The 13,882-nt window shown below is 39.6% G+C and overlaps 1 protein-coding gene across 7 annotated transcripts in view; it reads right to left on the bottom strand.

Annotated features, from left to right (window-relative positions):
• The window catches only part of ABCC8 (ATP binding cassette subfamily C member 8), a 141,912-nt gene that overhangs the window by 90,067 nt on the left and 37,963 nt on the right, over positions 1-13,882 (bottom strand). For all 7 annotated transcript variants that reach the window (XM_050955789.1, XM_050955790.1, XM_050955793.1 and 4 more), the window contains 3 exons: positions 12,685-12,849; positions 9,802-9,957; positions 2,259-2,393 (listed from right to left, as the gene is read on the bottom strand). In XM_050955789.1, the coding sequence (XP_050811746.1) occupies positions 2,259-2,393; positions 9,802-9,957; positions 12,685-12,849 (456 nt within the window). The remainder of the gene's footprint in view (positions 1-2,258; positions 2,394-9,801; positions 9,958-12,684; positions 12,850-13,882) is intronic.

Genomic DNA, 13,882 nt, shown 5'->3' with positions numbered 1-13,882 from the left:
GGACCTCGAGAGGTCATTGAGTCCAGTCCCCTGCACTCATGGCAGGACCAAATACTGTCTAGACCATCCCTGATAGACATTTATCTAACCTACTCTTAAATATCCCAAGAGATGGAGATTCCACAACCTCCCTAGGCAGTTTATTCCAGTGTTTAACTACCCTGACAGGAACTTTTTCCTAATGTCCAACCTAAATCTCCCTTGCTGCAGTTTAAGCCCATTGCTTCTTGTTCTATCATTAGAGGCTAAGGTGAACAAGTTTTCTCCCTCCTCCTGATGACACCCTTTTAGATACCTGAAAACTGCTATCATGTCCCCTCTCAGTCTTCTCTTTTCCACACTAACCAAACCCAATTCTTTCAGCCTTCCTTCATAGATCATGTTCTCAAGATCTTAATCATTCTTGTTGCTCTTCTCTGGACCCTCTCCAATTTCTCCACATCTTTCTTGAAATGCGGTGCCCAGAACTGGACACAATACTCCAGTTGAGGCCTAACCAGTGCAGAGTAGAGCGGAAGAATGACTTATCGTGTCTTGCTCACAACACATCTGTAAATGCATCCCAGAATTACGTTTGCTTTTTTTGCAACAGCATCACACTGTTGTCTCATATTTAGCTTGTGGTCCACTATAACCCCTAGATCCCTTTCTGCCATACTCCTTCCTAGACAGCCTCTTCCCATTCTGTATGTGTGAAACTGATTGTTCCTTCCTAAGTGAAGCACTTGGCATTTGTCTTTATTAAACTTCACCCGGTTTATCTCAGACCATTTCTTGAATTTGTCCAGATCATTTTGAATTAGGACCCTGTCCTCCAAAGCAGCTGCAATCCCTCCCAGTTTGGTATCATCTGCAAACTTAATAAGCGTACTTTCTATGCCAACATCTAAGTCGTTGATGAAGATATTGAACAGAGCCGGTCCCAAAACAGACCCCTGAGGAACCCCACTTGTTATACCTTTCCAGCAGGATTGGGAACCATTAATAACTACTCTCTGAGTACAGTTATCCAGCCAGTTATACACCCACCTTATAGTAGCCCCATCTAACTTGCATTTGCCTAGTTTATCGATAAGAAGATCATGCGAGACCGTATCAAATGCCTTACTAAAGTCTAGGTATACCACATCCACTGCTTCTCCCTTATCCACAAGACTCGTTATCCTATCAAAGAAAGCTATCAGATTGGTTTGACATGATTTGTTTTTTACAAATCCATGTTGGCTATTCCCTATCACCTTACCACCTTCCAAGTGTTTGCAGATGATTTCCTTAATTACTTGTTCCATTATCTTCCCTGGCACAGAAGTTAAACTAACTGGTCTGTAGTTTCCTGGGTTGTTTTTATTTCCCTTTTTATAGATGGACACTATATTTGCCCTTTTCCAGTCTTCTGGAATCTCTCCCGTTTCCCATGATTTTCCAAAGATAATGGCTAGAGGCTCAGATACCTCCTCTGTTAGCTCCTTGAGTATTCTAGGATGCACTTCATCAGGTCCTGGTGACTTGCAGGCATCTAACTTTTCTAAGTGATTTTTAAATTGTTCTTTTTTTATTTTATCTTCTAAACCTACCCTCTTCCCATAAGCATTCACTATGTTAGGCATTTTTTCAGACTTCTCGGTGAAGACCGAAACAAAGAAGTCATTAAGCATCTCTGCCATTTCCAAGTTTCCTGTTACTGTTTCTCCCTCCTCACTGAGCAGTGGGCCTACCCTGTCCTTGGTCTTCCTCTTGCTTCTAATTAATTGACAAAAAGTCTTCTTGTTTCCCTTTATACCCATAGCTAGTTTGAGCTCATTTGGTGTCTTTGCCTTTCTAATTTTGCCCTACACTGCGCCTATGCTCTGTGATTTGGTTCTGAGCTAGACTGAAGGAGTCCTTCTCTCTATGCCCTTCTCCCCCCAATTAGGTTCATTTTTTTGGGCTTTGTGTGGGATGAGCATTTGGCTCTATTATGTACAATAGCATTTCAGTGGACACAATGATCATTGACTGAGTTTTAATTTATAAGACAGGAAAGGAGAAGAATGATCAAATCTCAAGTTACTGTAAAGAGAAAAAAAACCCCAACCATTTAAGAGAATAATTCTAAGACAAATTGTGTCCTTGCTGCTTGTCTTTTCATCACTTTCACATCCTGCCTTTGACATATTAGAATGTTATAAAATCTCTGACAGGCAGTATTTGGTCAATGTCAAAGGCTTAGCTTTGCAATTCTAAATGCAGATGAATGAAGAAATACCAGAGATACTTACCAACGTGCTTCTTTGGGCCTGTGAGAGTTTCGTTGCCACAAAGTACTGGACAGGTGCAAGAACTATGATCACTACTGCTCCAATTAAGGCACTGATTCCAAGCAGGTAGTAGAGCAGAAGCACACCTACAATAATCTGATGTAAGAAAGGGTGAAAAGACAAGGAATTACCTCATTGTAGACGCACAGCAAAGAATAAGCAGACAGTGAAGGCCATAAATGCCCCTGGATTGTGTGCTGAAAAACAGGATTTCACTATGACAAAGCCTGCCTCAGGGTTTCACGTACAACCTCAGAAGTTTTGCTTGATATGCTGCATGACCAACCTACCACATAAAGTGTTTAAAATCCATCAAAGCTATGCAATCTCCAAGGAAGGCATGTGGTCTGAACAAAGATGGGAGGAGCAGAGGTCAAGCCAAAGTACAAAAAAACCCCAAAAAACCCAAACCCAAACCAAACCCATAATTATGGTCAATTTACCCTGCTCAGAGTCTCATTAACTTACTACTGGTAGAAAAAGCACAGCTTGGTGTGGAAAAATATGGATGTTCCAGTGTGATTCTAAATAAACATATAGGGATCTTCTTTCATTGGTGGGCTGTGTGTTTTTAATCTCAGATTGCAAGAAGTTTAGAAAAACTTGCTGTACATTTCTGTACTGCCTGGATTCCCTGCTACAGATAATACCATATACAGAATATTGCAGTGCTCTGTATTGCAACAAAGTATCATAGGAGCTACTGTAATATAAACAATAAAAATAGTTGAAAATCTTTTCATTTGGTATTTCTCACTGTTCTGTTGACAGTTACTACAGCCCTTTCCCCCACATGGTGATCGGATGACATGATGTGTACTTTATTATACTTGCTCATATTTTTGTCACAATTTTTGGCAGATTTAAGGTCTCAACCCCTTTTTTTAAATTAAGGGGAAACCTACAGCTCCAAGTGTGATCTCAATCTTTCAATCCATGATGCATGGGAAAAGTCTAATTTAATTCATTGGGATTTATACATACATAAGAGTGGCAGTTTCCCACAATGGAGCACAGTATTAAAGAATATTAAAAATACAGTTGATATTTTACTCATTTTGAATTTAAAGCAGAGAGCAGGATATTATACTGTGCAGTGATGGCATTGCTGCAGACAAAGGCCACACTGTACATTATAATGCACAAAGAAATAAGGAACAAAATCATTGGAGAATTAATGCCACTGAAAATCTCCACCTCAAATAAACTCAGCTATAAACCTGTAAGAAGTTTCATGATCTTATGTGTCAAACACACAGTCCCTTAGTGAATGGAAATAGCGAAGAACAAAATGCTCATTGCCAGTCTATGCTGCAGGTATTGAGGTATAAAACAGCAGTGTAGATTGGAGAGGAGAATTTTGCCCTTAGATCCTATAAACATCATTATAAACGTAACCCATCAGTCAAGACATTCCCAGTAATGATGTACTAATGTACAAACGTGTGAACAATTTGGGCTACTGACATTCTGTCCAACACAGATTATATAAATTAAACTCTAACCTTCCACATAAAATCAGGGCATAGGACGTACAATTAGAAAATCAATTTCATGTGCCATTCCCCATAAGGTAATTAAAAATATAAAGTAGTAGGATGAAGACCAAGCCCATACCTTCCACTGATATTAATGGGAGTTATGTGTGCATATGGAGAGGAAAATAGACTCTTTATTTTTCCCATTAGAGTCTGATCTTATTCAATGGGTTAATGCAAATATTCCTTTGACCCTTTGCAGCCTCCCCCTGCCCCAAATAATCCTTTGGTGCATCTCTACAGATTATTTAAAATGTATTAAAGTTGACAACGCATACTTTTAAAAATACCCTGTAGTGTTTACTTAGAAAAACACAGTGTCATGAAAGGTATAAAGGAGGAATAGTACATGCTGGACGGGAATCCTCTAGGAACAAAAGTTAAATATTAATTGAAATACACTTTACAAACTGTTTGCAGTCATAAGGGTCTGATCCTATAAAAGTCTTCCATGGGCATGATCCATAGCACACTGAAGTCAATGGGATTCTTTCCATTGACTTCAGTAGGGTGTGTTTCAGTGTAGAACTGCCACTGAAGACCTCAATGTCAGTTTCTTCCATGGAGCTGTTTGTAGCAAGAGGCCCTAAATCAGTAAGGGGCAGATCTTCCCACCCAAGAGAGAGTCTTGGAAGGATGCGAATATGCCATAGAACCCTCTGTGAGGAGGAACTTGGCAGCACAGCTCCAACTAAGGCCAGAAAGTGAAACCCCATGAATTCATGAAGCCACTGCAAAGGCACAGGAACTCCAAGTAGACAGCCCTAACCTTTGTGGACTGCCAAGTTCTCAGGGGATCCACTGATTCTAGGGATGGAACTGAGAGGAGCGGGAAACCTATTTATTTTATCTGCCCCAGAGACAAGTTTTGTGGGTGCAAACTTATGAGATTCACTGTCCAAGCTGTGGGAGTAGCCAGCATCTGGGACAGCAGGACTATGATCCTGTACTTTACAGTTGATTAAAAGTGACCTTATCCTCATCTTCTCCCCCATACTGTGATATGAGATGTAAACGTTTTCAATATACAAAGCACACATTGGACAAAAATACCTATGCCGTACAAGGGTGTGGACATTAGTAGTCAAAACATCTAATTATTATTGCAGTGAATTCTAATCCTCATCATATAAGACACCACATAATCATGATATGTAGTGTTGTTGTAGCTGTGTTGGTACCAAGATATTAGTGAGTCAAGGTTGGTGAGGTAATATCAGTTGGTCCAATAAAAGACATTACCTCATCCACCTTGTCTCTCTAAAAGAGTGGCTAGTTATTGTTCTCAGCCCATTCAAATATTATTTGGCAGCTAGCAAGTAGTTACATCACAATTCCCAGAGGATCATGGTTTTAAAAAATCCTGTAATGAAACTTTACATAACTTCCTTTAAGCAAAACCTCAAAGCTCTTCTCTGACCACGACAGGGATATTTATGAAAAGGATATTTATGACAATTTACCATGACCAAGAAACTCACTAGTATGACTGATTCTGTTACAAATGAATAAAAATCTGCCTTGTGTCTGGTTTTAAAAGGTAAAGTAAAGTATGTTTGATTAAAAATATAAATTATCCTTCTCAATGACTTGGGGGTTTAAGGATGTGAGATTTTCCACAGAGAAAGGAGGACATCTATGGCAGAAAGTTAAAAGCCCTTACAGGGCCTAATACTGCTCCTAGGGAATCTTTCTATTGACTTCAATGGGCTAGAATCAGGCAGCTACTGAAAGCCATAGCAAAACTCCCATTCACTTCAGTTGGAACAAGATAGGGCTCAAAGTCTGTACCCTTTTAGAAACAAAAATATACATGTGCAAATCTTCTAATCAAGAAGTTATTAAACTCATAAAAATGGCTAAAATGTTGGTTAAGTCTCTCCAAAGTAAAAATTAATTTTTTTTAAATAATTGTTTGATTTGTTCAATTTTTGATTAAAAGATTCTTGAGCATCCATTCAAGTGCTCATGCCGTATTAACTATGCAATAATTATTCCCATTTGAGAAGGGGATTAAGGTATACCAATAGAAAGCACCTAAAAGTGAAAGCAATAAAAAAAAAATCTGCTACTTTGTAATTTGTTTACTACTTTTTATTTTAGTCTGCTTTCTGCATAGTCAGCCTCCCTTCTGTGCCAATGGACATTATGCTCAGTTCTCATGCATTAACTTGACATCTGAGGTCTGATGCAGCTTCTGTTGGAGTCAATGGGAGTTTTGCTACTGAATCATCCACAATTCCTCGTGTTCCAGCTCATGTCATGGCATAGAAGAGCTTCAATCAAGCACTAATATTATTAGAATGACAACAGAAAGCATAAGGTAATACATTAGATATTTCAAAAGTGTGAGCATTCTCCAGGCAGTTCAAGAGGGGATGATTAATTGGATTGCAAGTGAAGATAGATATAAAGCCTGCTCATCCAGAAAACATCACTTCTCTCTCTCCATATGGCCTTCTAATAACATTCAGCTCAGTAACACATGAAGTAACGTTACTTGATGTTATCTTACTTCCAGCACTGACTGTTAAATATAACTTCTGAACAGCATTAGATGGAAATGGGTTCAATGAATAATGTTACTTTGCTTGCTCAGATAATTGTTTGATTCAACCCTCCCATTTTTGATGAACCAATTCACTTTTCTGTACAAGAACATCACACAATTATTTATTCCTGTAGTCCAGATGCTGGTAACGATAATCATAAATGGGGCAGATGAGGATGTGCTGAAAGACACTGTTGTGAAAAACCTAGGTATGGCTGGAAAACAAGAATTCTATTACGTGAGAAGTTTTGAGGTTTCAACATTTGTTTTTGGTCCACAATTGGGATGAAACTGAGTTTTTTCTCTCTCTCTCTCACACACACACAGAGTTAGGGTACTCACCTGGAACAGAGCAGTCACCCATACCCTAGGTTAGTTCCTTACCTTCCTGGGTACTAGCTATTCTGGCCAATGGCTATTCTAGACTCATTCACACACCAAAGATTCCATCCTGGACCTGAGAAACCTATTTAATGAATCTGCATTTTCTGATGAAAAAATGTCTAATCAGTAAATTCCTAACCAGCTCTAGAAATAACACTTATTTTTACAAAATGTAGCCTATTAAGTCCTTCTGTTCTTTTGACTGACAAACTTTGCTATAGCTACTTCAGTCTGATTTGAGAGTTATGTAAGTGACAAACCAAGTTAGGAAAAAAGATCTGATGGGGGAATCCAGTGTATTGCCCTGGCAATGACAAGCGCTATTGTGCTGGGGTCTTTACCATGCCCTTAATCTGCACATGAAACTCCCATTTATGGCAATAATTATAACGTGAAAAAACATACATTTTCTCCACAAATAGAGCATTATTTATTGCATCACTAAAACGTAAGAATTTTTGCACTTTTCTTTTAAAACACGTTATAAATAATAAAGTGGTAAATGATTTATTTGCATTAAATTTTACACACATTTAGATCTTGGTATGAATTTAGGAACAGGCTTTGCTTGAGCTCTGCAGAACTTATATTGTTTGATGGTTTACATTTTTGTCCCTGCAGTTTTCAAAATATTGGAATTGCAAACTAGTACCTCCCAATCCCCTGTGAAATAAAAGTCTATAAAGCCAGGAGCATAAAATAGTTGTCTTTTATTACAAATTAAAATTTCAAGGAAGCTAAATAATAACACTTAGATCTCCAAGTGCTTTACAAAAGAGGACATAAGAATTATTATTCTGATTTTATGGATACAGACACACAGGAACAGAGAAGTTAAGTGGCTTGCCAAAGGTTACAGCAGCAGCACCAGAACCCAGATTTATTGACTTCTAGGCCAGTGCCTTATCCACTAGACTACTGTGGTATCATCGCTACTAAATGTTTTTTTCTGATCCAGAAGCCTTATTTCCTCAATGCCTAATGGATGATTACATTATCAATATCCATATGTTCAGGCCAGCTGCATCCTCATACATACCCTCATGGAAATTATACCTGCTTGGGACAGGAGTAATCAACATGAAGTTTAGAGCAGCTGAGTTAGACTACATCCATCCTTCTGACTTTTAGATTATCCAGACCATTCCCTATGTAACTCTGCTCACAAAGTACCTTTGCAGTATGAACAGAACAGAAATATCACTGATGTATTTGAAACTGAATTGTCTACTTTAAAAAGTCGCATATTAATTTAGAGTCTGTTCTCTTTCACTGTTGAGTATTTATATTTGTCAGGTGGGCATTCTTGGCAAAAACAAAAAAAGCAGCCCAACAAATACAATCGGAGTTGCTGTATTTATGTCAGATGAAATAATTTCCATACAGTGACACTGTAGTACTGTTAACCTTCTTTTGAAATTACCAATGGGAGTTTCGGAGGTTTCTATGGTTTTGTTAAATATTGACTTTTCCAAACTAAGTAAATTGCACTCTCTCTCTGTTTTAGTGGGTTAGACAGCTAGGGACTTTGTACTTTTTTCATCTTAAAGCCCTGATGCAAGCAAACCTGATTTCACCGGGCATTACACATGCATAAGGACTTCAGAACTGGGCAACTGAGAGCCAACAACTGGTGGTGGCACAACTGTACAAGTGGAAAAAGAAGAGTGAAGAACTGTGGATGGACATGTATATAGAGGAGAACAAGGAAAAAGGAGGGGACAAGGTAGCAAACTGATTTCATGTGGCAAACGAAGCCGTGCAATTGCATGAGCATGAGTTGTGATTGGGATTTGCTGCTAGTTATAGTATCTGGATACATTAAAAGGCATCTGTGTAAAATAACAGCCACAGTCATTTGAAATTATTAGTACCACAAGCCCACATATTACACTGTGTATGTAGTGTAGCTTTTGGCTAGGTTAAATACTGTAGCAAATTAGGCCAAATAGGTTCCTAAAACAATGCAGTTGTCTGTGTAGAAACAATTGTGTTTTCTTCAGATTTTCATTTGGTCTGTCTGGAATTCACAACAAGAGGAAAGAGTTGTAAAAATGTAATGGCCCTGAAGGATATTTCTAGGAGTAGGAATAGTGGGTGCGTGTATTATCTTCTGGGGCAAGGCAGCAAATCATATTTTGGGATATAAATTAGTGGCCTGCGTCTAGTTCCTGTTAAACATTTATCCACAATGAAAAGCCAGTACAAAATACTGTACAATTTGATAGGATGTTGGCACTCTATGACTGACAGAGATCCAAGGCTAAAATAGCAGAGGAGTCAGGATGAAATGAGCTGTACCGGGAGGGATTTGGTGAAAAGTATACACAGTGCCCATCGGTACAATACTCCTGGGGGCCAGTGCTATTAGTTTCCCACTTTCATGAGCACTAAAATTGAAGACTAATGTTTATGTTTTTGAAAACAGCTTAAGAAAGGCTAATGAGCATAGGTGTTTAAGTGAAAAAGGCCTGCTGTTACTGTCCTTGGGCTTACAGGGGAGTTTGGCACGAGCTGGAGGCAATGGCAGTTTTGTTGAATGACCGAAGAATGCAGGATTGAGCCTTAAGTGATTTCAATAAGCCCCTGCTTCCCTTACACCTTCCAGTGGGTCACCACTGGGACTCAGAAAACAAGTGATTGTAATGGTCTATGTTTAGCCTCTTTACTGTTGTGTCACAATGCAGTGAATGTAATGGTGCGTTAAAGTAATGCAATTGGTACAAGGGGCAGCACCTGATGGTATTTGTGGCAGAAAACTAAGTCTGTTTGGGAACACTCCAAGAGTTAATTCCCAATATAAGTCTAACACACTGCCAAATTACATGCTATTTTCAAACACCACCTACACAGTCTTGAGGAAATTTATGACATTCTAAGTGAAAACCCTCTTTTATTCTTGTTATAACATTCTTATTTCTGTTAAATACATTTCTATCTTCTTGTTCTCTCTGCTTCAATAAAATTCATGAGAGAATAATCACTATAGGTGTAAGTACATTAATAACATATGAACATTCCGTGTTCTTACCTGCACAGGCATAGCCCAAAGGTTAGGGCAGAGGAAGAAGAACCACATCAGTTGGTTTGTATCTATGGCAACCAGGTTACAGATCTGGCCTGCAGTCATTTCCCCCATAGACATGTTGGAAGTGGAAAGTTGCATAATCTTATTGTATATTTTTGTCTGGAAATTAGAACATTAAGTTTCATGTTCAGAGAAAAATCAGACAGCATTGACTGCTTTACATTACTATTAAAACGGCTTGATTTCTATGTTTTAGAGCAGTGGTTCCCAAACTTGTTCCGCCGCTTGTGCAGGGAAAGCCCCAGCAGGCCGGGCCAGTTTGTTTACCTGCTGCATCTGCAGGTTTGGCCGATTGCAGCTCCCAGTGGCTGCGGTTCGCTGCTCCAGGCCAATGGGAGTTGCTGGAAGTGGCGGCCAGCATGTCCCCTCGGCCCGTGCCACTTCCAGCAGCTTCCATTGGCCTGGAGCAGTGAACCGTGGTCACTGGGAGCTGCGATCGGCCAAACCTGCAGATGCAGCAGATAAACAAACCAGCCCAGCCCACCAGGGGTTTTCCCTGCACAAGCAGCGGAACAAGTTTGGGAACCACTGTTTTAGAGAAACTCCCAGCACGTGAAGGGCTGATCCTAAAATAAAACCAATCTGTTATTTAGAAGACTAAGGCACCAAAGGTGGCCAAAAAGCCTTAGTGAACACACGCAAAACAAGATCTCTAGTTTCAAACAGAAGAGTGCCCTAGGCCTGCATACTTCGAACAACAAAAATTCCTGTTACTTTCAATGGGAATTGTGCATGTGTGCAAGGAATGTATGCTTAAGATCTTTTTAAATGGGACTTAAAATTTCCAAACCTCCTGTCCTCCACTCCCACGGAAAACTCAGAGACATCAGATTCATAGCATTTTGCTAAACATTCCCCATTAGGGAGGCAAGTGCAGTCTCTATGAGGTGAAGCCTCATATAGCCAGAGGACCTACTGGTAACCTTAACTGAAAGCACAGATTCTGCAAGGAAAGCTGGTTCTGTCTGTGCTACTTATGCTTCTCTAACTTCCCATGATGTTTGGTTCAGGCCTCACCCAGCCCGAGGATCTACTTTGCTGTGCTGACTTCACTGTGTGAATTTAACTTTAGATTTGCAATAAAAATGTCACAAACCCCCAGATGAATAATATAGTTGGCCTAATTCTCCTTTCAATTAAAAGCCACTATTACGAGAGGGGAGAATTAGGCTCCATGATTCAGAAAATAAGTAAAATGCAATATTTGAGACGCACTTTTTACCAATTGATTTTTAATTTAGGTACTAAAGCTATACAGCTTTGCTTCATGGCTGTTCATAAGACTTATTTGATGAAAGGCACTCAAATTCCATGTATCCTTTGCATTTAGTTGCCAGCCATAAATCACAAGGGATTAAGCCATGTAGGACAGGTTCAGATTTGTATGAAGGAGGAAAGGAGATGAAAGGTTGCCACAAAATCGAGATACTATAGCACAAAGAGAACTTATCAAAAAACCCTATATGGCTGGAAGACTGTCAGGAAATTGCTGCCCTTCATTCGCCTGCTACCAGGATGTTTGCTAAAAGCTCTGCATTGGAATCACAACAGCATTTCTTAGCGAGCTGGACCTTTGTGTAACATACAGTACAGGGAACAAGAATCTTAGCTTGTGACAACTATTGTGGAAGTAGTGTTTGGCAAGCGCACTCATTTCTAGCAACTTAGTAGCCCTTTTAGGGAATTTTGTATCAGTTTCTGGCAACTATATTTTAAGCACCTTTCATAGTTATTTGTGATTTGGGGGGCAGCTAAAAGTAGTGGACAAAGTGGGAAACCGGGCTAAAGAGGAGAAGAACAGGTTGGTAAAACACAAACATTTGTGATTTCCTCTCACATTTTGGATCAAAATTTTGTTTTCACAGAAATTTTCTGATCAGCTCTAACCAAGGCAATACTGGTTGGAATGGGTGGAATCCAGAGATCTGGCAGCTAAGAAGAATTTACAATGGATAATCAGGAGTGGATTAAATAATTAGGCAGCTAATGAGAGCCCTTGTAATAAATGGGTACTTTCAGTGGCTGTTAGTGTATCTGAATGGATTGGATGTTTAATTAATGCTAACTACAACTGGGCTGACTGTTCACATCTCTTAGGGTATGTTTTGACCAGTGTATTTGGCAATATTAACTTATAACATTACAGTTAATTGTTCTATTTACTGTTAGAATTTTTCTAACTGCAGAACTCTGTATAGCAAATAAAGTCATTGTGATCCAGTGTTTAGAGTTATATTATAATATGGGCCAAATGGTGTTGTGATCAGGTGCACAGGGAGTCTGTTCCAATATGTCAGAGCACAGGGGAGTCCTCCAAGAACTGGACTCCTGGAGGCACTGGGTCATGTACTGTGTGGGTAAGAGAGAGGGGAGACTTCCTGTCTGAGGGAGACTCCGTGTCCCTGAAAGGAGGTGGGGGGCTTGGAAAATGAGCAGGGACCAGAATGAGGTCCCTGCTGAGAGGGTGGGGAACCAGAATTACTCCCCTCCCCCCAAATATCTGAATTGGTGCCACTGCACTCTCATGATTCAGATCATACAATCTCTGAATGAGAACATTAGGAAGCAAGTTCTCCTATGAGCATATTATTCCATAAATGGCAACTTCTGGGGCCTTGTACTTCCTCTGCATCCATTACTGACCATTATTAGAGGCCGAATACTGGACTAGAATGGCTAGTAACACTTACCTCAGTGGGAGAGCTCCCAATTTACTATGATATAATTAAGTAGAATTTAAACCTATGCGTCTATTACAGCTGTTATATTTCTAGTATGTATGCACTTTCCTTCTGTACGCATGTTACTTATTATCATCTTGGGTACCTGAATTGCTCCTCTCAAGTTAATGCCAGTTTCAATGGCAACATAGTATGATGCCTGGAGAATTGTCCTTTGCAACAGAAGAGCGAAAAATAGAAGGACAGCCAAAACATAGGCATTGGCCAGGAACTCTTGAGATGAAATAAAGAAAACACCAAGAATTTTAATCTGTAAGAAAAAGAAAGTTAGAAAACAGATTTAATTGAATTATTTTTTCAGTCAAGCTTATTTTTGTACAATTCATGTTTGAAGAATTCAAGGTATTACTTTGGAAGTTTTTTCAAATCTGACCCAATACTGTCAGTCTGAAGACTCCGGAAGACAGTGGCATATTGCATCAGACTGCAAAGTCTATTTTTGCAATCAGAAGAATTAGTAAATTATTTTTATTTAACTGCAAAATTATATTCAACAGAGATATTTTTTTGATGGAATAACAGAAATCCATAGAGACCCAAGCCCCTTAAAAAGTGGGAAGGGGGACTAATTCATGAAGAGCGGGGTTTTAAGAAGTCAGCACCTAAGCTGCCAGAGAAGCTAGCAAACAGGGACATTTTATAAGAGGGTTTAGAGAGAGAGAGTGCAAGAGGCAGATACATCTAACAAATATACTCTAATCTTAGGCCAATAACCCCTCTTACCCCCACCCCCAAACCCAACCAAGCAGACAAACAAGCACCCTCACCCCCCAACACCTCATCTGCCCCCAAAACCCTGCAAGAATAAAAAGAATAATGCAGGCAGAAGTCTAGAAGCAGAGTGTAGACTATCCAATTTATTGGACTGAATGCAGCATGTATGATTACTAGTGGGCAGGTGGTATATGTATGTATATGGTGAAAACAGCTCATGGCCCTCAGAGATGCAATACGGGTGCTTGAGGCCAAAGTGGCTGAAATGGAGGAGCTAAGGGACACAGAGAAGTATACAGCTGAGACTTTCAGGAACACAACAGAAAGGTCCCACCCTCAGCCTGACAGGCTCTGTGCTGTCAAGGAAGACGAAAGTCTCAGGAAAGGAGAACATCAAGCTGGAGTGGAGGGAAACAATCCCATAGTTGGGACCTTCCTTCCAGATGATGTAATGGTATCCTTTTCCACTGATGATACCTCACCTGGGGAGAGAACATGAGTTTCTAGCAAAAGCCAAGTATAGTAATGAGGGTTTTAATTATTTGAAATATAGATAGTTGGGTTTGTGA

Source organism: Gopherus flavomarginatus, chromosome 5, assembly GCF_025201925.1.
Source record: "Gopherus flavomarginatus isolate rGopFla2 chromosome 5, rGopFla2.mat.asm, whole genome shotgun sequence".
Taxonomy (NCBI): Eukaryota; Metazoa; Chordata; order Testudines; family Testudinidae; genus Gopherus; species Gopherus flavomarginatus.
Note: the sequence above shows the minus strand (reverse complement) of the source record. Positions and strands in the feature narration are given on the sequence as shown.